Source organism: Lepidochelys kempii, chromosome 8 (genome assembly GCF_965140285.1).
Source record: "Lepidochelys kempii isolate rLepKem1 chromosome 8, rLepKem1.hap1, whole genome shotgun sequence".
Classification (NCBI taxonomy): Eukaryota; Metazoa; Chordata; order Testudines; family Cheloniidae; genus Lepidochelys; species Lepidochelys kempii.
The window spans coordinates 56365544-56391843 of record NC_136387.1 but is presented as its reverse complement, the minus strand read 5'-3'; the positions used below and the strand labels follow the sequence as shown (position 1 = coordinate 56391843).

The window sequence follows — 26300 nt, the reverse complement described above, 5'->3', positions numbered from 1 at the left end:
AAGGTTATATTTTCCAGTGTTGCAGCAGAAGCATAACAACATTTCTTACTGTGGAATGCTTTCTAGAAGAAGTGGGCTTTTTGGAGAGATTTCAATTAAGAGATGGTTGCCCTTTTTTCCCTGGAGTGCAAAAATACAGCATAGTCTTTTATTCTTCTTGCGACCACGCAAATATTAGGTAACTACCCAAGTATTCTCTTTGTTGTGTTGTGTTTACTGGTAGCTAGTTTTTCTTTTCTGTTTAGTTAGTTAACACTGCTTCTTTTCCCACTTAACATACAAAGAGCAAGGATGAGGATGTGGATTTGAAAACTTAGTACATTATTATATATATAGTTTATATTATAATATATATTATATATTATATAAACTATTATAAATAGTTTTTTTGTTTGGTGTTTTTTTGGACAAAGCAACAGAAATAGTTTCAACAAAATAAAATACTGGCTTGGCAGGATATTCAAATTCAGCTATTTGAAGCCCTTTCCAAATTTATAATTCAGCATTAGCAATGAATAGATCCAAAACAGTGATTATGTTCTAAAATTTATATATTTCATTCTACAAACCTATACTGATGAAAGGGAGAGTAGCATTTATTTCTGTTAAAGCCCATCTGAGGAATATGCTGTCAATTGTGGATATGTATTGCCACTGTGTATTCTGTTTATTAGCAGCTGTACTTCTGGTGGACTCATCAGCATATTTGGGTCCCTTGAGGAAGCAGAAATTCTGGGCCAGAACCTGGGGTCCAACTGATCTGCATGGAGTACTGCGGGGGGTTTTTTTGGTATGCGTGCACAGGTGGCAGCGCTTTGACAAATGTGTTGTAAAAAACTCACCTTAGCACTCCTCTGATCCTGCTGTTTCTCTGCACAGGGTCTACACTGAAAAGTTATACCGGCGTAACTACACCTCTCAGGGCATGAAAAATCCACACCCCTGAGAGATGTAGTTAAACTAACCTAACCCCCAGCACAGATTGTTCATGCTCTGCAATCTAGCACTATCTGAACCTTATTCAGTAGTTTACTATAAAAAAGTGCTGGGGGAGGGGGGAAATGAGTTACTATTGAATATCCACTATAAGATTTCATATTTGTAGTTTAAAGGTGGGTTATCCTGAACTGGGATCAAGGTCTGTGACAGAATGTATCCCTGTGTTCACACCCTACATGCTACTGTAGTAATTTTTGTACAAGGCATGTCTTGTAAGGTATTATTTGAAAACTCATAATTTGCTGGTCAATATTGTCTTGATAAAATAGATGTGGTAACATTATATGTGAGACATATAAGATTTTGCTGTATGATGTTATTAACACATGCTACACAATTAGAGGTTGGCAAACAGGTCTGGCCTAAACAAAGGAATGTGTGTTCTGCTTAATTTGCATTTAATCAGTAAACAGAGTCATCAAGCAGGAAGAGGAGACAAAGGAAGTTCAAACAGGTGAGAGAAAAAAGCAGTGGGGACATCCTTCTCCACAGACTTTTTGTCCCATGATGGAAATATTTTTAAGGGGGGGGACTGAAATGATAAAAAGGAGGGACAAATACCCCAAGACACACCCCACCTCTCTGCCAATCAATTTGCCGCACCTGATGAGACAAAGTAAGCAGTCTTTGGACTGGGAGAGGGGTCCTGACCTCAGACATTTAGTCAGTAAGACTGCTAAAAGCATATGGTGAGAAAACAAACTGTGTTAAATTCAAAGAAAAGTTAAGTTAGGCACACGTTGCATTTTTATCTTTTCTTGTAACCATTTCTGACTTTTATGCCTCATAAATAGTGCTCACTTAAAATCTCTTTGTAGTTATCTTGTTTTACTGTTTTATCTAATCCAGTGTGTTGTCTGGGAAACTCCATTTGGAGTGGCAAGTTATGTGCATATGATTTCTATTAAAGAAATAATAGATTTAATATAGCTTGTATTGTCCAGAAGAGGCCTGGGCAGTCCAGGACATATATTTCTGGAGGAAAATCTAAGACTGGGGATGTGCTGAGGTCATCCTGCAATATAACCAAGGCTGGCGAGAGCTGAAGTGTAACCCACATGTCGCTGGCAGACTGCAGTTGCACCCAGCCACTCAGGGTGAGGCTTGTATGCTTGAAAGCTGTTTGTGAGCAGCTCAGATGGGAACTCTTTCAGCAAGGTATCATAAGGCACGCAAGCTTGCAGGGCAAGGGTGACAGCTGCTCATTAGTCTAGATTGTACCCTGGTATGTCACAGGATCCTTCCTTTGACTCCCCATATAGGTGACTGGCATTACAGAGGCTGGAAAGATGGAGGCCCCACTATGTAGGAATAGACAAACTGAGGCAAACTGCCAATAGAATATTATATGTTAACTCTTTCTGAATACTGGTCTGATGCTTTGTAACACCAAACAGGTATACCAGGGGAGCAGAGAGAAAAAATAATATGTTTATTATATCACTGTTCCCTATCTACAGAACTGGCCAAAGCTGAGCTCCCTCACATCCAACCCAAACAAGAAAAATCAGTACCCTGACATTCAAGTTCTGAAAAAGGAAGTTTCCTGTTAATGTTTTCCACTAAGTTTGTTTTAAAAGTTTCTATTCTGGGCTAGTTCTATGAGACCAGTGGCTTTAGTATTAAATATTTTACTATGCTGGATGAAAACAAAGTGAAATATTTTGCTTTGTAGGACTGTTTGTATAGTTTGGAATTTAGGTGCTTATGTGTACTGTTTTTGGTTGTGCTTTATGTGGAAATTTACTGAAAAAGAAAAATGGCAGCATGATAACTTCCAAGTTTCACACACAAATAATTGCAAAGTTAAAGTTAGAAGTTGTGCACAGTCCTAACAGTCAGTCTCTCTCTCTCTCTCTCTTTTTCTCTCACATCACACATGGTTTATTCCTTAAAAAGTCGGAAGGTAGGAATACCTTCCCCCCTTCAAGGGGAAAACCATGTAAAACCATGTCTTTCTAGTTACTTTTAACCAGAGCCGGTGCTAGCCCATTGGGGGCCCTAAGAAGGAATATTTTGGGGCTTCCCCATAATTAAACAGGCACTTTCTGATAATAAAAACGAATAGGAGGCACCCTGGACCTGCTCAGGGCCCGAAGCAATTTCTTAGTCTGCTTATGCTTAGCTCTGGCTCTGCTTTTAACCCTTTGCCAACAACTGAACAGGGATACAACCTCATTTCTACCAGAGAAACCAAGTGCAGCGCACTGCAGTGCACCAGCATTATTTATGAAATCAGACAAAATTGTGACAAAGTGAAGTAAACAAACTTTTTTGTTTGAATTTTACTTGTTTATAATAAAAAAAATCACTAGCCAGTGACGGAATGTTGTGTACACCAGGAAATCAAGGTCATGTTTACAACATTGACAGATGATTTCAATTACCCAAATAACTAACATGTGACGTTGTCTTCATCAAATTAATTCTCATGCATTTGGGAAATTTCAGTTCTGTTTGTAATAATATAGAACCTGAAAGTCACTGGATGTTCTGTAGAAAATATTCGTTTTAGTCTATGGTTACCAGCACTTCTAATTAGCAATAATAAAAACCATTTATTTAGAACAGAATCTGCTCCATCATCTCACTTAGTAGTAAACCAAGGGGATTACTCATGAGCAAGATACTGCTCAAAGGTTCTAGTCCAGAAAGCTGCTCCACAGAGGCAGGCTGAAGTCAGTGGAGCTCATCACAAGCACAGGAATCCATCCTGTCCTAACAACATAATTAAAATTGGCAGAATCTGGCCCTTAAGAGGCCTGGCAGAGGCGTGGGATAGAGTCAATACACCAGGTCTACATCCAGAATTCACCTTATGTAAAATTCCCAAGAAGCTGGCTAAACCAGCTCTCTGTCTGCTTTGTACCTCAATGGCAGCACAAAGGAGTTGGAATAGAACCAGAATTGGTACCATTAAGCATACAGAGCCATTAAATGGAAGCTCATACCTTACATCGCTCTGTATATAGTAGATAGCCATAAAAATTAACTACAAATTACCTCATTAACTTGCTTTTTGTCCAAATGGAAAATTTGACCAGAACTTGTTGAGGCAATTTCCTCGTAGACCTTGTAACCAATATGTGATCTATCATCACAGTCTCCAGTCAGCACAAATACAACCTGGGGTTTAAAAAAGAAAAACATACAAAGGAAATGAAAATATAGTCAATCAGCACCTATGGCAAACCTCAATGGGAAAAATCTTACTCTCAAACGTAACAGCTAAGTATGCCAGAAAAATTGAAAGGTTCTCACTGCTCTGTGCGAGGGACAGCCATTTTACTTTTGATTAATCTACTCTGAGTTCTGTACAAATGAGATGTACACCCCAAAAAAAGGCAGGCAGGGGATTTGGAGCACAGCTGAATTCTGTACCTACTCCAAATGATTTCAATGTGATTTTTTTTTTCAATGGGAGTTCCATATGGAAGGCGAAGCCCATCAGGATTGAGTGATAGAAAGTGGCTGATTGAAGAAAACAGACATACAGAAATCATGTCAAGTGGGGATGAAATAATATAGCTTATATCAGCACTTTTTATTCCCAGAGTAATCAGTATTATAACTCTCAGACAAATCCACAGACACCAATGCAATTGACCAGAGAGCCAAGAAGACAAATATTGGCAGTGGAATATCTTATAGTATTTAACTAATTACCTTAATTAATGTCCCTTTAATGTTAATTTTTTATTAGTCATACCAATTTAATTTTTTTAAACAACAAAATAAAAACTAGTTGTTAGAATGGTAACAGCATGACTTCTTTTACAGAAAGAAACCACAAATATCCTGGAAAGGAGTTTTTCTGGACGATGCTGCTACTGCATTAGTAGTAAATGGGTAAATGAACAGGAATGGTAGAATATGAATCTTCTCCTTACCTGTGACTGCTTCTGCTGAATGAGCTGCAGTACTTCATGTGTCAGCCTATAATCTTTGGATCGTGCATCAGTAAATACATAGATGAAAGAACCAGGAAGAGAAATTTCTAGAGCAATTTTGATTGCACCAATGCTCATCTCTGGACAGTCACCACCACCCTATTCACAATTAGAGACAGAAAGAAAGAAAAAACAATCACAAGAAAGGAAAATGGATGTTAGCTATAATAATTGATTTCTTTTTCGGAAAGATCAAGGCCAATTTCTTTTCCAGCTTCTAGCATTTTATTTATTTTATTCTATTCACAGCATTGCATGGTTTTTGAAAAATACTTTATTAAAAAACGGGGGGGGGGGTAAGCCTAGTTTTAAAACTTCTCACTGATGGTCAAGTTGTAAAAAAATGCAATAAAGAATGCAACTAACAAGCAAACTACACAAAATAGGGTAAGTACATGTCCACCTCTGCAAGAGCGTGTCTGAGCAGGGGTGTTAGTAACAATGAGGAATGCATAACACACTGACTGATCTATTCCTACCTACCCCCACCACACCCAGAATCTACCTGCCATTGTACACAATGGGCCATGTTCTGTTCTCAGTTACCCAGGCAAAAATCTGATTTAGCTACATTGGTTAGATTTACACCTAGATAACTGAGAGTAGGAGAAATAGCTTAGTTGGTTTATAGTTTGTTTTTATATGTGTATGCACGCGTGCACACAACCAAGAGAGAACTAAGTTAAAGAAATGAGTTCTGTGTTTAGTTCTGAAAGTGATTAGTTTCACAATCATTCTTATCTCTTGTGGGAGTGAGATCTGTAGTTTAGATCCAGCTCCAGTGAAAGCTCTGTCTCTTGCAGTTACAAGCCTCCCTCACTGGTGACAATGTGATTGTTCCAGTGGCACATAGCTGTACTGGGAGGTCATGGACATAAAGGGAGAAGTAATCTCTCAGGTAGCCAGGACAATCCTATGGAGGACTTTGAATAGCAGAACAGCGAGACCTTGAACTGAACTCTGCACGGGCGGGGCGGGAGGGAGAGGGCAGGGTGGATAAAAATCAATGATTTTTTAAAAATTGATTTTTATTTAAATCGGATTTTTTTTTATAAAATGTTTTTTCATCAAAAAGCATTTTATCTAAAGATAGTTTTAATTAAGATACATTATAGCTCAAAAATATCTCATCATGGAATAGGGATTATAAATTCTAATTCTATAGTATGAGACAATATATTCATATAACATTTAAGAAAAGTTTTGTAAATGAGTTCCAATAGTTCATGGATTATGGACACAACCTTATGGGGTTCCACAGGCTTCTGTATAGATTATTTAGGTTAATTTTTCTATCTACCCAGTGGGACTCAGTGCTCAGTCTAGAAGATACCATCAGAATGCTTAGTTTTGCAGTTCTCAAACTGTGGATTTGTCTCCAAAGGTAACATGCTTGTTAACAGCAAAAATGTTTTAAAATAAAATAAAATAAATAATATATAGAGTGAGGAATAACAGACCTCAACTCTATTGTCCCTCTGCAAATTTGTGTACACAGAGTCAATCCCCTATCTCTCTCTAAAAGTGCAAAGTTTCAAAAAGTTCAATGAACAGAAGATTGTTGGCGGTAGAATAGATCTGGACAAGGAGAAGAAATCTGGAGATAAATGTGAGACGCAAGGGACATATGCTTTTTTGTTAAAATATTATGTTTGCTGTTGAAGAAAAAAATCCAGAATACTTAACGTTGTTGTTTTAGTTAAATAAAACAATTTTAATGTCTGTCTGGTGATGTTCTCCTCCTAAGACAGCATGGCAAGAAAATCCCCCAAATATTAATGATTAACCTGTTGAATTGGAGATAGTTCACCTCCCAGTGACTTCATAAATATCTGCTTCAATTACCTTTGGTAAATGAAATAACCAAACAATCATTAATTTTCTGATATAGCTGTAAAACTAATCTGAAAAGTTTTCAAAATATATTACTGTTTAAAAATTTATAGTGTATACCTTCTAAAAATGAAACATACATCTATCTCTGAGTTATGAAAAATATGTATTAAGGTTATTACAACCAACAAGAATGCACTTTTATGTAGAAAAGTATGATTAAATCGAGCTTCCTGACCAGTGATATAAATCAAATCCACCCTGCTCAGGGGTTTGGATTTTTCACAACTCCCCTGAGCCACATAGCTCTACCAACCTAATTTCCTAATGCAGAACAGGCCTAAGGCTTGAGAGTAACTTCACACTTCCACACTGCAGCCCCCGCTGGTCTCAGCTTCCTAGTTTTATACCACTGTGACTGTCTGGGGTGTCACCTGGTGTGCTGGGACGCCACTGAGTCAGACTATTCTGCCAGCCTGGGTCCCCTTTACCACTGTAAGGTCCGTAGTGTACACATAGCCTTAGTAACTATAAAGGTTGTAATCTCAAAGAACTGTTTACATATACGCTCCCAAAGTAGGAATACTTTATCATCTTCTAGTGTAAAGAGTGCACCTGTTCTTTAAATGTAATTCTAGTTATAAAGCCCTCCAAAATGTCCCTTCTGACTTTCATGGGAAAAGCAAGCAGTAAAGCAGACAGCCAAAACACTGGGAAAAATAAGTCTCAAAAAACCCTTTTTGATTTTCATGTGTCAGAAATTCATCCTGGCAATGCTTGTGTATCCTAGAGGATAGCTCAGTATATCCCAATTAATTTTAACTGTTGTTGTTAAGTGCCCTCTTCAACAAAAATGACTCTTCTGCTTTGTTTCAGAGTAGCAGCCGTGTTAGTCTGTATCCGCAAAAAGAAAAGAGTACTTGTGGCACCTTAGAGACTAACAAATTTATTTGAGCATGAGCTTTCATGAGCTACAGCTCACTTCATCAGATGCATTCAGTGCAAAATACAGTGGGGAGATTTATATACACAGAGAACATGAAACAATGGGTGTTACCATACACACTGTAACAAGAGTGATCAGGTAAGGTGAGCTATTACCAGCAGGAGAGCGGGGTGGGGGAGGAGGGAGAAACCTTTTGTAGTGATAATCAAGGTAAGCCATTTCCAGCAGTTGACAAGAAGGTGTGAGGAACAGTTGAGGGGGGGAAATAAACATGAGGAAATAGTTTTACTCTGCTTTGAGTGTTACATGTGGAGACAAAGACTAGACAATGGTTACTTCCTATAGTCCTCTTCCATTAAGGAAAACCTCTTGCTAGTCACACTTAAAATCTCTCAGAGTATTGTTACACACCAGTGAAGTGTTCTATTATGCTAATGTTTATTTTTCATATAAATAGTCAAACTACTTTGTTACTCTATATACACAGTGTTCCCAGTACAGTAGGAAACAGAAAACACAAAGGGCTGCCTTCTCAAAAGGTATATCATATTACAAAAAAAATGATTGAGGAGAGCAGCTTTACATATCAAACTTTTCCAAATGAAAAATTCCTTTACACATTTTTTTTTTCCAAATTGCAATTAAAAGTGCTTTTCGTAACGTCCTGAAATTCCCTGGGAAACTACTGTTTGGTTCAGTCTAGTTTGGATAAGCATCCGGACACTCCAATTAAATATCTGAATTTATCTGAACTAGCCACATTTCTGAGTCCTAAATTTAGCCTTGGTATAACTCCACTGACTTCAAATACAGTTGCACCCACTTATAGGAGGGCTGAATTTGGCCCTTAGTGTGCAAAATCTGACTGGAAACATCATTAGAAAAGACTCTTCTAATTAAAACAGTGATAATTTTTCTATTGGGCTCTACATTAAGCACAATCAGGGGCTCCTTCTATAACTATTAGCAGCTGAAAGCCTGTGCTGTCACACTGCCATATTCATAAAGTCAGGTGTGTAAAAAAGCCAAAAATGGTTGAGATCTTAAAAACTGGATAGTAACAAACATGGGGTTGGTCCTGCTTTGAGTTGGGGTTCTTCCTCCTTTGAGGAAGGGGTTGGACTAGATGACCTCCTGAGGTCTCTTCCAACCCTAATTTTCTATGATTCTATGAATCCCAGTGATGATTGAACCTGGTGATAGTCTAAACAAAAGGAGCTTGTGCTTTTTAGTTATTTCCATGGCTTCACACTGACTCAACAAACATTGGAGGCTTCAGAGTGATGTCTGGAGTTATTGTGTGTGGTGACTGTGTTATATGAGGGATTGCGTTGATTTGTGTGTAGGTTGTGTTGTGCTGGGAAAGTTGTGTAGATTTGTGCGGGTGGTGAATGAGGGGTGTGTGCTACTGTGAGGGGCTATTTGTGCTTTGGGTTATTGTGTATGCTGGTTGTGGTTATGGGTGGATGGTTGTGTTGATTTGTGTCTGGAGGGTTGTGCTGGGAGATTTGTGTTGATCTGTGCAGGTGGCAGTTAGGCCAAGTAATCCACCATCTGTTCAGTATTACTCACGCAACCAATGAAACTGTTACATGCAAATTAGCTGAAGAGTAAGAGCAGTGATTGAGTTACCTTTGATATCATAATGCTCTAGGATCCTTGACATGGCACAAATACTGTAGTTGTATTCTGCATGGTTGTAATTCATAAAGTCAAAATGGTCTGAGAAACTAAAAACTGGATAGTAAGACTATGAAACCCAGCAATGATTCAACCTAATGATATTCTGAACAAAAAGAGCTCTCCACCACCCTTGGAAGCTATTTCCATCACTTCACGCTGACTCAACAGGCATTTTATGCTTCCGACAAGGGCGACAGATTCTTTCTAAAAGTGGGGGGGCACACGAGGCTCCACACCGGCTCTGGCCCTGCCCCTCCCCTCCTCTTCCCACCTGAGGCCCTGCCCCCCGGCCAAGCCAGAAGCCAGAGTTGGGCCGGAGAGCCCGAGATGGGGGGGGGGCCCAAGAGCAGACCCTGGCCATTGTCCCTGCCCCTTATGTCCCCCGCCCAGGGCAAGTGGAGGGTCCACAGCTCTCTGGGCTGCTCTTACCTGGGCCAGGGGAAGAGGAGGGGCAGAGGTCTGTGGGGCCTGTGGCGAAAAGTGGACTGGCCAGGCCCATCCGCTTTCAAAAGTGGGAGAGCCATCACCCCTTGGCCCCTGCTGTTCCAGCGCCCCTGGATATTCCTGGAACCTAATAATATCTATTATTTCTGCATCAATTTTATTTTCTCTAAGGGCTGGTCAACACACAGTGTTTGTACCATAATACCTATAATCATTAAGGGGTGTGATATTTTTACTGAGATAGATATAAAGGAACAACTATTCGTGTCAAACAGTTATATCACTAGCTGTCTTCAGCGGCCACAGAGTACCCCCCCTCCCGAAGGAAGGAGAGCACCTAGGACCTGCGGAGACCCATCCTACAGCCCTGGGTGTTCAATATTGCGATGGTGAGAGGTGCCATGAGGAGGGTTTGGGGGGGATCCTCACTGGCAGGGATGCTCGCGGCTCCCGACAGCGGCCGCACAACAGTCCATGACCTACCCCATAGGTGAGTAAGGAGTCACGGAAGAGGCGGACCCGCTGGTAGGTCACAGCGGCCTGCTTCCCGGTCCTTTTACCCTCCCCCATGAGGGCCCTCGTGGCTCAGAGGATTTGATTAAAGTCCCCCCATCGCTGGAGCACAAGCTGTACCTTGTTGCGGGAGCCACGGACAGCTTCTAAAAACTCCTGCAACTCCTCTCGCAGCGCATACGGGGGTGGGGTTACGGTCTCCTGGTTATTCCCCGACGGGGCCCTTGGTACAGCCCCGTGGCCCACCGAGACGGGCAGGCAGGGTGCAGACCCCCAACGGGGAGCCTGATGGACTGGCGCCACTTGGCCCGCCTTGAACCCTGGGGCAATAGGGGGCAGCAGAGGGAGGATAGCAGCCCCTAGTGGGTCGGGACAGGTGAACACAAAAGCCGCTCCCTGGGGGTCATCTACTGGAAATGGGAAGGAGACAGCCTCAGGGGCGGCAATAACATCGCGGGAGGTGGACAGGATAGGGACGGGGCAGGGGCAGAGGCGAGATTCTGGGCTTCAGAAGCCAAGCAGCTGGATGGTGGCACCTCCCGATCAGGCTCAAGGGTTGAGGGGATGGGGAGGGGGCTCTCAGCGATGCCGGGCGCAGGCTCTATGGTGGGTTTGGCAGCCATGGCATCAGGAGGTGGACTATCTTCTGTAGGGCCCCAGCCCGGGAAGGAGGTCAATTGCTCCACACCAACGAGGGGTGCCCCTGGTGGCTCGGGTCCCGGCTGCGTGGCACTGGCCATTGCCTGAACAGGCGCGGTGGCTGTCAGTGGGGTGCCTTCTGCGGCCGGGTTGATGGAGGAGTCCAGGGGCTCCTCGAACATGGGAGCGGAAGCAACGGTTAAGGGGAGGGAGCATGGGAAAAGTGGGGCTGGAGTGAGGTCGCCCGGATCGAGGCCCACTGGCATAGGGTCGTCCTCCCCCGGGTGACCGGGGTCAGACCCAGGGCCTCGATCTCCTCGTATATGGATGGGAGATTGCTTTCTGCCACCCCGGGGTTCTCCCCGCCGGCACCTGATGCGACGGTCACCTCGGGGCTCACAGAGGCTTCAGATGGTTTCAGGGCAGGAGGGGCTCCCTCGGGGGCCTCGGAGGGGAGGGACTCCCGTGGAGGGGAGATACTGCCTTCTGGTGCTGCGACATCTTCCCCAGCCAGCACCGGTGGATGGAATACACACGTGGGCAAAGCGGAAGGCTTGGCATCGGTACCCCCTTCCTGGTCTTCCAGGGGGCCTCCACAGCGGATGGGAGAAGCAGAGCTCGAGCCTTCTGCTTGCCCTGCTTCCCCTGGACTAGGGCCCAGCCCTCCATGGCATCATCCAGGGGGTGGCTAGCAGGGGTCATGTCAGGGGGCAGAGGCGATAGCTCAGGGACTTGGGGGGGTAACGGTGGGGCAGCATGAGGGAGGGAAGATTCCCCTTGGGGCGGGCCCTCTCCCATGCCCGGCGGTGTCCCTGCTGACCCTGCTCCACAGGCCCCGCCAGATTGCAAGCAGCGGGAGCAGGGCTCTCCCGCTCGTCTGGGCATAGTGGAGGAGGTGCCCCTTGGGCCCGAGCAGGAGCAGTGGTGGACTGGGAAGGAGGAGGGGTGGCTTCGGGCACCAGGAAGCCAGGGGCATCGGCGATGACGGAGCCGGTGCCCTGTCGGGGCTCAGGAGTCCCGGATGCCCCTCCTTGCCGGGCCAAGGGGCAGTCCTTCCGGACGTGCCCCATCGCCCAGCAGAGGTAGCACCTGGCCTCCCCCGTGGAGCAGTGCACCCAGTAATAGGCCCCCTGGTAGGGGACCAGGAAGGACCCCTCGAGCGCCTCTCCATCACATGCCGCCGGCAGCAGTTGAACGAGAGGACGTGACCGAGGATGGGATCTTTGCAGCCCAATGGGAGAGGGCTGACCACGGAGATGGGTTTCCCCAGGGTGGAGAGGGCAGGTAACAGGGCGGCATTGGGAAGAAAGAGAGGGACAGAGGTCAGGACCAGGCAGATGCCCAGGTCCGCTAGCGACTCCAGGGGGACGAACACCCCCCCACACCAGGCCCTTCTCCACCGCCTCCTGGGTGGCAGCCTCCAATGCTAAGAAGAAGACGATCTTGCCATACATTTTGGAGGCTGCCACAATGGCCGTGGACCCCACCACCCTCACCAACGCCCGCACGTAGGTCTCCACGTGGGGTGAGGCAGGCACCAGGAGGCAACAGATGCCATGCTTCCTGGTCATGGTGGGAAAGGGGCCCCGGCCGCTATAGATGGTAGCACAGGCGGTGGGCGGAAGAGATGACGTAGTGGCAGGCGGGGGGGCTGCCACCATCTGAGAGTATGCCCTGGGGGCCAGGGGAGGGACACCCGCAGAGCTGGTGGAGGGAACAGCGGGGAGGGACACCGCGGCCGGTGGTAGGGCCACGGCAGTGGGGGTAGCCCCTGCCATGGAGGGCCTGGTCTTTTTCGTGGGGCCCTTCCCCTTCTTCTTACCCTGGCCCTTCCCGCTGGCTGGGGGGGCTCCCCCAGCATCTGAGGGGGTGAGGGACGTGGCAGCAGCGGAGGTCACCCCGGTGCCTGCTGCTGCCGGCACCCCAGCGGGGGCGATGGCAGGTGGTTCGGCAATGGCAGCGGAGGTAGAGGCTTGGGGGGGTGACGGAGGGGCAGGTGGGGGAGGGGTAGCTGGGGCTGCTGGAGGGACCCCACCCATCTTGTCCCCCACCATTGTGAGCAGGGAGGGAAGGGGAAACACCAGAAGGAGGAGGGGAAAGGGGAAGCAGGTCGACCACTCCTCCCCGCTAGGCTGCAGGCAGGGGAGGAGGGCACCAAAAGCGGTGGGCTGGATGGGGGAACAAAACAGGGGTTAGGGGTCAGTCGCCGACACGGGGTGGAATTCCGGCTCCTCTAGCTGCATTAGAGTTGAGGGGATACAACAACATTGGGGGTGCAGTGAAGAGGGTTTAAACTAAAATGGGGAGTGGTACAAGCGCATGGGAGGGGGCATGAGCGCACAGAGCAAGGGGCTAAGCGGGCTGGAGTTAGGGCAGGAAAACCAAGGGGCTAGCTTCAGAGGCTGGGGCGGTGCGAACAAACAAAGGCTGCAGAGGGAAACGGGAGGGGCAGGCAAACAAACTGAAGCTAGTGGGGGGGGCTGGGGCAAAGGGCTGCAAGTGGCAAACGGGGCAGGTAGAAAAGGGCAAAGCTGTGGGGTGGGCAGTCCGGGGGCGGGGGCACATGCGCTTGCACAAGGTCTGTTTAGGCTGGCTGCTGCTTCTGGCCCAAATGGTGGAATCAGGGCGTGGCAAGCCAAGCAAGCAGCTGAGTCCAGAGGCAGGAGCTGAGGCAGATGGTAAACAGCCAGTGGGGGTGGTAGAGGGGGCAGCGGTGGTGGTAGTGGTGGGGATTGGGGGACACACAGATGGATCGGGGGGCAGCTCCACACCACACCCCCTGTGTCACTGCAAACACAATCAAGACCCCCACCTCAAGAGCACAGTTCTAAAGTTACTCAGTCTTAAGGCCCCCTCCACGGTGGTCTGCAAAGTCTCTTGGTGCTTCCCCACTGGTAGATGGTCCTCTCCTTCTCCTCCTCGGGGCTTCAGCAGCTCCAGTTAGCAGACTCTGCAGCAGCAGCTCCAGGAAGTCCAGGTGGTGGTCCAGGCAGGCAGAAAGGACCCCTCTCAGGGGGTTTTGGTGGTGTCCACAGCAGCAATGGCTGGGGCTGGGGTCCCTCACTCCCCTCCCCTCTGGGGAGCGGGCTAGCAGGCTCCCCCCCCCTGAAAGGGCTGCAGTTGGAGCAGTAGCAGCACCCGAGGGTGGGGGGGTCAAGCAGCCGGCCAGCAACCAGGTAGCAGAGAACGGTGGGGGGAGGGGTGGTCTGGCCCAGCCAGGGGAGCAGCAGTAGCAGTAGCAGCAGCAGCAGGGAGAGCCCAGGGCCTAGTACCAGCAGCCCTCTCCCTCCTTCTCCCTCCAGGCCAGAGGGCTACAGGAGAGTAATAGAAGGGCGATATATTAGCCCCAGGTTAAGTAGGTCCCTTTTCCCTGGGTACAGTAACAGGGAAGGTTCCAAAACAATCAGGAACCTTCTGGAGACAATTAAGACAGACAGGCTGATTGGCTGCAGGTGTTCTAATCGAGAAGCTGCTAGAATCAATTAAGGCAGGTTAATCAGGGCACCTGGGTTTTAAAAAGGAGCTCACTTCAGTTTGTGGTGTGTGTGTGTAAGGAGCTGGGAGCAAGAGGTGCTAGGAGCGAGAACGTGGACTGTTGGAGGACTAGCATTATCAGACACCAGGAGGAAGGTCCTATGGTGAGGATAAAGAAGGTGTCGGGAGGAGGCCATGGGGAAGTAGCACAGGGAGTTGTAGCTATCGCACAGCTGTTCCAGGAGGCATTCTAGACAAAGCTGCATTCCACAGGGCCCTGGGCTGGAACCCAGAGTAGAGGGCGGGCCTGGGTTCCCCCCAAACCTCCCAACTCCTGGTCAGACACAGGAGGAGTTGACCTGGACTGTGGGTTCACGAAAACGGCCAAACTGAGGGCTGCCGTGAAGCTCCAAGGCAAGCAAATCCACCAATAAGCACAAGACCCACCAAGGTAGAGGAGGAACTTTGTCACATAGCATATAGACAATAGTCATCTCACCCTTACTCTCAAGATTAGACCCACTGAAATCAGTGGATATAAATAATAACAGTAAGGGCTTAAGGATTAGGCTTGTATTGGAAGCGCCCCTTCTAGCGACTCATTCAGTCTGTGCTTTTGTTTTGTGGACAGATTGATTTCGTTATCCACAAATGACCCCTCCTAGATGGATGTCAAGTTTAGCCTTGATGATGTCTAATGAAGACAAATTTCATTATCTCCCTTGGCAGCTCATTACACTGTCTAATTGTTCTGATAGTTATCAGCTCTTCCTTAAAATATTTAATATTTGGCACGAATTCTCTCCTTTTTGATTAATAAGAATAATTGTTCCATATCCTTTCCATCTGCATTAATCTCTCCTGTTGCAATGTAAAGATGATCTGCTTCTCAAACTGCTTTTGTTTTTTCCAGCTTTCTCTTTCAACTCAATTTTCTGTCTCTTAAATGCTTTACTTGGAAACACACAAATGGCAAGCAGTTGGAAAATGCTTCACTGCTCTGGGAGAAACCCAGAAGTTTTAATCAAAATATCCTAAAAAAATTTACATAGTTCCAATTACTTTTTAAATTTTAAATTTCTGGTCTTTCAAAGGTTATAGTTCATTCAAATTGATGTATTTTGTGTACTTATATTAACTTATTTAAATGCCCACAGTTTGAATATGAAGTTATTAAAACAATATGCCATTGGCTAGAATTAAAAAATAAATAAATCATAACTTAAATAGAACTTTACAGTAATTTTTAAACAAGTTGTTTGGAACTAAAACTTTGCTGAACATTTATTACAAGCTTCATCTGATCTGCAAATTATTTGCAAACACGTCAAGGAATTATGACGTGATTGGAATAACAGAGACTTGGTGGGATAACTCACATGACTGGAGTACTGTCATGGATGGATATAAGCTGTTCAGGAAGGACAGGCAGGGCAGAAAAGGTGGGGGAGTAGCACTGTATGTAAGGGAGCAGTATGACTGCTCAGAGCTCTGGTACGAAACTGCAGAAAAACCTGAGTGTCTCTGGATTAAGTTTAGAAGTGTGAGCAACAAGAGTGATGTAGTAGTGGGAGTCTGCTATAGACCACCAGACCAGGGGGATGAGGTGGATGAGGCTTTCTTCCGGCAACTCGCAGAAGCTACTGGATCGCACACCCTGGTTCTCATGGGTGACTTTAATCTTCCTGATATCTGCTGGGAGAGCAATACAGCGGTGCATAGATAATCCAGGAAGTTTTTGGAAAGCGTAGGGGACAATTTCCTGGTGCAAGTGCTAGAGGAGCCAACTGGGGGGGAGCTTTTCTTGACCTGCTGCTCACAAACCGGGAAGAATTAGTGGGGGAAGCAAAAGTGGATGGGAATCTGGGAGGCAGTGACCATGAGTTGGTTGAGTTCAGGATCCTGACAAAGGGAAGAAAGGTAAGCAGCAGGATACGGACCCTGGACTTCAGGAAAGCAGACTTCGACTCCCTCATGGAACAGATGGGTAGGATCCCCTGGGGGACTAACATGAAGGGGAAAGGAGTCCAGGAGAGCTGGCTGTATTTCAAGGAATCCCTGTTGAGGTTACAGGGACAAACCATCCCGATGAGTCGAAAGAATAGTAAATATGGCAGGCGACCAGCTTGGCTTAACGGTGAAATCCTAGCAGATCTTAAACATAAAAAAGAAGCTTACAAGAAGTGGAAGGTTGGACATATGACCAGGGAAGAGTATAAAAATAATGCTCGGGCATGTAGGAATGAAATCAGGAGGGCCAAATCGCACCTGGAGCTGCAGCTAGCAAGAGATGTCAAGAGTAACAAGAAGGATTTCTTCAGGTATGTTGGCAACAAGAAGAAAGCCAAGGAAAGTGTGGGCCCCTTACTGAATGAGGGAGGCAACCTAGTAACAGAGGATGTGGAAAAAGCTAATGTACTCAATGCTTTTTTTGCCTCTGTCTTCACTAACAAGGTCAGCTCCCAGACTGCTGCGCTGGGCATCACAACATGGGGAGTAGATGGCCAGCCCTCTGTGGAGATAAAGGTGGTTAGGGACTATTTAGAAAAGCTGGACGTGCACAAGTCCATGGGGCCGGACGAGTTGCATCCGAGAGTGCTAAAGGAATTGGCGGCTGTGATTGCAGAGCCATTGGCCATTATCTTTGAAAACTCGTGGCGAACGGGGGAAGTCCCAGATGACTGGAAAAAGGCTAATGTAGTGCCCATCTTTAAAAAAGGGAAGGAGGAGGATCTTGGGAACTACAGGCCAGTCAGCCTCACCTCAGTCCCCGGAAAAATCATGGAGCAGGTCCTCAGAGAATCAATCCTGAAGCACTTACATGAGAGGAAAGTGATCAGGAGCAGTCAGCATGGATTCACCAAGGGAAGGTCATGCCTGACTAATCTAATCGCCTTCTATGATGAGATTACTGGTTCTGTGGATGAAGGGAAAGCAGTGGATGTATTGTTTCTTGAGTTTAGCAAAGCTTTTGACACAGTCTCCCACAGTATTCTTGTCAGTAAGTTAAAGAAGTATGGGCTGGATGAATGCACTATAAGGTGGGTAGAAAGGTGGCTAGATTGTCGGGTTCAACGGGTAGTGATCAATGGCTCCATGTCTAGTTGGCAGCCGGTGTCAAGTGGAGTGCCCCAGGGGTCGGTCCTGGGGCCGGTTTTGTTCAATATCTTCATAAATGATCTGGAGGATGGTGTGGATTGCACTCTCAGCAAATTTGCGGATGATACTAAACTAGGAGGAGTGGTAGATACGCTGGAGGGCAGGGATAGGATACAGAGGGACCTAGACAAATTGGAGGATTGGGCCAAAAGAAATCTGATGAGGTTCAATAAGGATAAGTGCAGGGTCCTGCACTTAATCCGGAAGAACCCAATGCACAGCTACAGACTAGGGACCGAATGGGTAGGCAGCAGTTCTGCGGAAAAGGACCTTGGGTGACAGTGGACGAGAAGCTGGATATGAGTCAGCAGTGTGCCCTTGTTGCCAAGAAGGCCAATGGCATTTTGGGATGTATAAGTAGGGGCATAGCGAGCAGATCGAGGGACGTGATCGTTCCCCTCTATTCGACATTGGTGAGGCCTCATCTGGAGTACTGTGTCCAGTTTTGGGCCCCACACTACAAGAAGGATGTGGATAAATTGGAGAGAGTCCAGTGAAGGGCAACAAAAATGATTAGGGGTCTGGAATACATGACTTATGAGGAGAGGCTGAGGGAACTGGGATTGTTTAGTCTGCAGGAGAGAAGAATGAGGGGGGGATTTGATAGCTGCTTTCAACTACCTGAGAGGTGGTTCCAGAGAGGATGGTTCTAGACTATTCTCAGTGGTAGAAGAGGACAGGACAAGGAGTAATGGTCTCAAGTTGCAGTGGGGGAGGTTTAGGATGGATATTAGGAAAAACTTTTTCACTAGGAGGGTGGTGAAACACTGGAATGCGTTACCTAGGGAGGTGGTAGAATCTCCTTCCTTAGAAGTTTTTAGGGTCAGACTTGACAAAGCCCTGGCTGGGATGATTTAATTGGGGATTGATCCTGCTTTGAGCAGGGGGTTGGACTAGATGACCTCCTGAGGTCCCTTCCAACCCTTATATTCTATGATTCTATGATTTGCTTTTGGCTTCTTTTAATCTAGAAAACAGCACAGTTTTTCAAGTTATTTTTCTCTATGCCAGTTATGAAAAACAAACTTGAGAATGGCAGCCATTTTTAAACTACAACTTTAAGCCAAATGTCAAAACAGGGTTGTTGGGTTTTATTATTCAAAATATATTGTTGTTTTCTCTGAATTTCTAGTTTAGAATTTTCTGCTACATTTTAAATTGTATTCATTATGTTACACAAATGAGCACCACCCATTTACAAGTAGCTTTTTATTAAAAGGATTCATCCTAATGCTAGTTTTCTAAGCCAGATCTGCTCTTCAGCCACAGAAGATCTAGACCTAGTCTCCAGTACAGAGTTAAGTCAATGTACAGCAGCTTACATCAACCTAACTCTGTGAGCATCTACACTAACATGCAGCTCCCACCGAAGTAATTTTCCCACTACACTGACTTAATAACAACTCCACCTCCATGAGATGCATAGCGCTCAAGTCAATGTTGTTAGGTCAACGCAGCGTTGACACTGTGTTGCTTACATCGACGGTTGCTGCCTTTCAGAAATTCTGCCATAATACCACACACTGGCAGTTAAATCAGTGTAAGTGCTTCCGGTGAGGACTCTGACCATCAACACAAGGAGCGTAGTGTGGACGAATAAAACCAATTCAATTACTGTGGTAGCTATACGTCAATGACTTAATTTTGCAGTGTAGACCTGCCCCGGTCCCACACTACTAAGGCTTGGTCTACACTGGGAACTTACCTCGGTATAACAACATTGCTCAAGCGTGGAAAATCCACACCCCAGAGCAGTGTAGTTACACTGACCTAATCTCCAATGTAGACAGCACTGTGTTGATGGCAGAAGCCCTACCGTTCCTCGGGGAGGTGGAGTACCTATGCCGACAGAAGCAGCTCTCCCACCGGTGTAGGTGGGATCTTCACTAAGTGCTACAGCAACGCAGCTGTGCTGCTGCAGCGCTGTAAATGTAGACAAGCTGTCACTCAGGCAATACTCTAAGAAGGGAAGGATTGAACTTCCAAACACTGCCCCAATCTGGCACGGGAATTTTTCCATTGTTTTAAAGAGGAAATAGACCAGGTCTTATTTGACTAAGGGCTTGTCTACACTGGCACTTTACAATGCTGCAACTTTCTCACTCGGGGTGTGAAAAAACACCCACCTGAGCGCTGCAAGTTTCAGAGCTGTAAAGTGCCAGCATAGAGAGTGCACCCGTGCTGGGAGCCGCGCTCACAGCACTGGTAGCTATTCCCCTCGTGGAGGTGGGCTGGTGCCACAGCAGCACTTTAACGTTGCCAGTGAAGATGTGCCCTAATGGCAGCCCATCCAAATCCTTCACGTAGTGGCCCAATTCTGATCTCATTTACAGCACCTTTAAACCAATGTAATTCCACTGACTGCAAAGGAGTTACTCTTGATGATTTACATCAGTGTAAGACCCGAATCAGGCCCGAAGGTGATTCCCACTCTGCGCCATCTCACTCATGAGCACAGCTAAAGACACAACTTAGGAGATTTGCACGATGACAGAGTGCTTCAAGAACTGTGTCAATCTGATGGAAAATTTACCTTTAATCAGCCTGTTTCAGGTGGTACTCTGGTGGATGATGTCACACAACCTTTGGATATGTATATTAATTGAATTAGATATTTTGTAGAGCTGGCTGAAATGTTTCAACACTGCAGACAAATTTTTCCCAAATATAGAAAATTGAAAAATTTCAACAAATTATTTGCAGTGTTTCAACCAGCTGAATTGGAATTAATTTGCAAATTGGATACAATTAACTTAGGCTTGAATAGAGACTGGGAGTGGTTGAGTCATTATATAAAGTAAAACTATTTCCCCTTGTTTATTCCCCCCTTCTACCCACCCACTGTTCCTCAGACGTTCTTGTTAACTCCTGGAAATGGCCCACCTTGATTATCACTTCAAAAGGTTTTCTCTCCCCCCCCCCCCACTCTCCTGCTGGTAATAGCTCATCTTAAGTGATCACTCTCCTTACAATGTGTATGATAAACACCCATTTTTTCATGGTCTGTGTGTACATAAATCTCCTCACTGTATTTTCCACTTCATGCATCCGATGAAGTGAGCTGTAGCTCACAAAAGCTTATGCTCAAATAAATTGGTTAGTCTCTAAGGTGCTACAACTACTCCTTTTCTTTTTGCGAATACAGATTAACACGGCTGCTACTCTGAAACCAGCTGATAGAATCAGTAAAAAAAAAATTACAAAATAATTCTCAGAATTTTCCAACTTGTTCTAGTATTTTATATTGTTGAACAAGATCAGTAAGTTTAGTCACCCTGCTGTAGAAAAAGTCACATGGGTGTCAATTATGCCCGCAGGTCAGCTAGCGTAATAGGGCCTGACTAGGGCCTCTAGTAGAAACAACAAGTGAGAAAGAAGTCTAAGGAAATAAGGACCATAGCAAGTACCGTATACAGAACAGGTAAGTTACTCACCTGAACATAAAGTTCCCGGAGTTCATACTGAAATTTCTTGGAATCTGTGGTAATTGTTACTGGGCCAATTTCTGGAATGAAAAGAAAAAAATTCAAATTGTGTAATGAGATTGCAGTAAAATCCCAAAGACTATAAAATTACAGTTCCCCTGAGAGTCCATCATTTCAGTCATACAATCTGGTAGTTTTAAAAGCATTTTTGTTTTTTGGTTGTTGTTTTTTTTTTTAAATAAAGGAAAGCAATAACATTGTATTTAATGACAAAAGAGCAGAATACTATTTCAAGGCACTGACCGGTATTGGGCATTATCTTTCCCATCCCCAGCATGCTTGGGGAACATATGCACTACTATACCACACCTTTTGACAGTGAAGCATGCTTCCCTTTCTGCAGCCAGCCAGCTCCAGGTAAAGCAAAATACTACAGCTTTCAATTACTAATTTTTGACACTAAGCACTTTGCATATTAGCACTTGGGAAAGGATAGCCATTTAAATGACTATGTTAAAGGAGAGTTGAGGGGTTATGTGCAACAGAGGGCAGCTGATTTACAGAGAAGGTGGGTCTGATTTTAAGTCTACCAGTCTTGAATAATTAAAAACAACTCTGATAATTTTGTACAAATATTATTCTTAGTTCCATGTGTCTTAAACACATACATATACACTGACCTGTCTGTATGTGTCTATCTCTCTCACATACATGCACTGCTGTTTTCTTTTGCCCCATATTTGTATTACTCCTGGTGATTGGGAAGGGGGAAGTGGTTGCACCAGAAATTAATATGAGTTTGTTTCAGATGTAGTTGTGTGGCTGAGCGTGAGGAAACTGAAGTCCTTTAGCCACAGAACAGATCAGCAAGCTTCTCCCACCAATGTTACACAAATGTACCTCAAGGGCCAGGCCAGGCCTGAAGGACATCTCCCTTCTAGAAAGGAGTACATAGGTCAGCCTCCATGCCTGGTCACTCCCTGGTCTCTCAGAGCAAAAAACTGCCAGCAAAAGCATAAACTAGAAATCAATTCCAATTCTGGGTTTTGTGGTGTAGGCATGTGTCCACTGACAACCAACCTGAGCATCATCAAATTCAACTCAACTGGCCATCAAACCACCAGGAAATAACTTTCAGTAATCACAGGGCTCTATTCATACTGGCAAGTTTAAATATCACCTTAAATATTTAAATAATTAACACCCTGCCCCCAAGCCATCCATTCCCTCCTGATGTCCTCCAAATCATCATCCAGTTTGCTTATAGCAAAATGTTTTCACGAGTGTCCACATTTATTTCCCATCCTTGCTACAAGTTAGAGCTTTTCTAAATGGGGATATATAATAGCTATTCCTGATTAACTATTCCCAATTAGTTGGATGCTCTTAATCTGGAATAAAAGCATCCACATATGAAGTTAATAGTTAATCCACTTTAAATCCACACCCTACCTTATTCCAGATTACCTTTCATGTGTGGACAAGCCTTGAGTGAGCATTTAATATCCATGTAATCTTGATATTTTTTCCTTTCAAACCATCCAGACAAAGCTTCACTTGATAGCACTTTCAGCAGCAACCGTGGCTGCAATCTAGTATGATCACACACAAGGGTTTATTTTGGGGCTGTGTTTATGAACGCCTGGCACTGTGTAGTTTTCACTTGGTTTACAAAGGTCATCAGAGAGATCACACAAAATATTTCCTAGTGTTATGATCTTATAGATGCCTTAAGACTTTTATTATGGCTTTGATTTGAGCCATTTATCCATAAATGCTGTTTGTTAAACTATTTAACATGTTCATTAAAAAGCTGTTGATTTTAAGAACACTGTTCTTCTTTGAGTAATTTTGTTTCCCCTTTTCCCACCCTAATCCTGCCTCACATTCACTCACCGGCTCATTTCCTCTTCTTCCTTTCAGCTTCTTTAAAAGCATATGCCTGCAAGTTGTTTCCAAACTGCTTAGGTTGAGGTCTATCCATTGACAACCATTGTTCTTAATATAGGCAATGTGTGGCATATTATATATGCGCATGCATGCATACAGTAACCACCAGCTCATTTATTTCTTCATCCACTCTACGAACTAGACTTTTAAATCCCAGAGCAGTAAGTGCTTTTGAAAATATTTTCTCTGCTTATCAAAAAGAGATCTAGAAACTCACTATTGGAGACATGGAGCCAGATCCTTAGCTGATTTAAATCACAATAGCCAATTTAAACCAAGTGAAGATCTTGCCCAGTTTTAAACAGGGAGTGGACTCCTGTCTTTGAAAGTGAACACCAAAAAAAGACAAATATCTGTACAATTAGTTTTCATCTTGATTTTATGGTTGATTTTTTTCCCCACCAGATAAGTGGAGCAGTTCCACTCCAATTACTTGCATCTCATACCTGCTGGACATACAAACATTGACAGGGTGGCTACATTCATAATTTTCGTCCATAAGGTCATTTCCCATTATTGCATACTGGCAACCGGGACTGAAATTCCATAACAAGCTTGAGAGAGGAAAAAAATGGGATTCAAGCTTCTTCACAGAATAATTAATTTGGATTTTAACTCAAGATGGTGAAGTTGTCAATATACAGTAAACATTAATTTTAATCACTCTTAGAAGTTTAGCACATGCGTACGCTGCCTGTGTCAGAGTCAATGAAATTGCCATGTTATTGCTAAACCAGAGAGTAATAAAACAAAAGACAAGTGCTAGATATAGTGAACACTGATAACGATGAAGAGGTACTCTCTCCATTTCAGAGGCACTACGCATGACTCTCAGGCTTTGTCTACACTGGATTTTCGTCGGTGAAACTTGTGTCATTCAGGGGTGTAAAAAAAACCACACACACACGCCGAACGACAAAAATTTTACCAACGAAAAGTGCCAGTGTGAACAGCACTTCGTTGGCGGGAGAGCTCTCCTGCTGACAAAGCTACTGCCACTTGTTGGGGGTGGAAGTTTTTTTTTCTCGGCAGGAGAGCTCTATGCTGCCAACAAAAAGTGGCTACACTGTGTGCCTCTTAGTGGCACAGCTGTAGCGGCACAACTGTGTCACTAAAAGGCACAGAGAGCTGACTTGGCCTTAATACCCTGCCACAGGGCTGGAAGGAATGTAAGGGGCATTCTTGGTAACAGTTACCATGCAACACAATACAACTTTATCTTGTATATCAGACTTCATAAACACTATACAAAATACTTTATGGAATTAAATTACACAAGATATCACCATATGCACTTGGGGAAAAACTGCAGAGAGCGCCCAGCCAGACACTGCAGCAGACAGGGACAGAAGCAGCCAAAGCAGAAATCTCTGGTCACATACAACTATATAATATTCTTGGACTTTCACTGCCCTTCACTGATTGACTGTTTGCTCCAACCCTCTCCACCCCTGCCCTGTCCCCCTTGCCCTGCTTTTCTTTCCATTCAGCTGATCCCCCACAAGTAAATCCACCACCTCCATCCCCCCAAAAAGTAGAACATAACATTTTCCCCCATCAAACTGTTCACTCAGCTTGAGTGTTCTATTCCTTCCTCACTCAGTATCTTTTCTATTGAGACAATCTTGTCACATTGTTTCCTTGTACTCTCCCATCTTTCTCTATCCATCTGCTTGTCTTATACTTAGACTGTAAGCTTTTTGGGGCATGGACCTTTTGTCCTGAGTGTATATAGCACCTAGCACTGTGGGGTTCTAGTCCTTGACTGGGGTTTCTAGGCACTATGAGAATACAAATAATAAATTAGTAATCAAAATACCTTTTAGTGCCTGATTTTCAGAAATGTGTATGCATAAATGTTGTATTTATGTGCCTAATTTCTATAGAGTAGTAGTAATTGCACCCAAATAAGTGACCAACTAATACATCTAATTACCAGTTTATCTGCATGCTCAACTGCCATAGTAGTGCATGAAATCACAGTAAAAACACACACACACACACAACTTCCAAACAAGTTGCATGCCTTCAACTGAACAGCTGCTGCTTTAGGTTTAATTCATGTTAAAATGTCATGGAACCTGCAAACAGATCATTGGAGTACAGCAAAAGCCATATTTGATTTCATTTTCTGGGTGTTAAATTGCTTCCGAGGTGAAGGGAAGCTAGAAAATTTTCTAATGTGAATGCATACATTCAGGTGCTTAAATATAGATTAAAGGGACTAACTTTAGGCACCTACACTGGCAAAGCTGGGATTTCATTCATTATGGAGGTTTCCTCCATTCTTCATTACTCTGATGCTTTTCTCTCCCCACACTCCACAACTGAGGCTATGTCTACAATACAAAGTTAAGTCGATGCAAGTTATGCCAGTGATCATAAACTGCTATAATTATATCGCTTGTGCATATTCACACAACATTCCTTGTGTTGGTGGAGTGCATCCACAGTTGGCACTCTAGCATCAGTGGAGAGAGCAGTGCACTGTGGGTAGCTATCCCACGGTGCAACTCACCACCTTCTGCAGCTAGGAGTTGTGAGGAAGCGGAGTGGATTGCAGTGCATCATGGGAGCAGGCTCAACGTCCCACATTGCAGTATTTTCTGTCCCATCATTCCATGGTCTTCCGACTACGTTTCACGCCCTTTTTCAACAGCCCCTGTATACTGTTTGTCTGCCATCTCTTCCTGAAACCATGGATCCTGCACTGCTCTCTAGTGTTGTGATCAGTGTTAGGAACACAATGCAGCTGATCATACAGTATTATATGACCTTCAAATCTGAATAGGAATCCATGGTGCCTGTCCTCCTGCGTGCCATGGAAAGAAAATTCCAGATTATTTTTGGCATTCACAGAGCAGCTGCACACAGTGGACCATCGCTTTTGGACTCAGGAAACAAGCACTGAGTGGTGAGATCGCGTTGTTACGCATGTCTGGGATGAGAAGTAGTGGCTGCAGACCTTTCGGAAGTGCAAAGCCACCTTCCTGGAACTGTTTGTGGAGCTCACCCCCGCCCTGTGGCACAAGCACACCAAAATGAGAGCTGCCCTCTCGGTGGAGAAACATATGGCAACTGCTGTGTGGAAGCTAACAAGTCCAGACTGCTACGAGTCAGTAATGAATCGGTTTGGAGTCACTGTAGGCATTGCATTCATGCAAGTGTGCAGGGCCATTAATCACATCCTGCTATAAAGGACTGTGAGTCTTGAAAATGTGTGTGAAATAGTGGCTGGCTTTGCGGCAATGTGATTCCCTAACTGCAGCAGGGCAATAGATGGCA

General features: G+C 44.8%; 1 protein-coding gene across 1 annotated transcript in view; it reads right to left on the bottom strand.

Moving 5' to 3' along the window:
• The window catches only part of HMCN1 (hemicentin 1), a 325430-nt gene that overhangs the window by 251109 nt on the left and 48021 nt on the right, over positions 1-26300 (bottom strand). Inside the window, exons 2-4 of the mRNA XM_073356688.2 lie at positions 21075-21145; positions 4890-5048; positions 4003-4125 (exon numbers count right to left, since the gene is read on the bottom strand). Coding sequence (XP_073212789.2) covers positions 4003-4125; positions 4890-5048; positions 21075-21145 — 353 coding nt within the window. The remainder of the gene's footprint in view (positions 1-4002; positions 4126-4889; positions 5049-21074; positions 21146-26300) is intronic.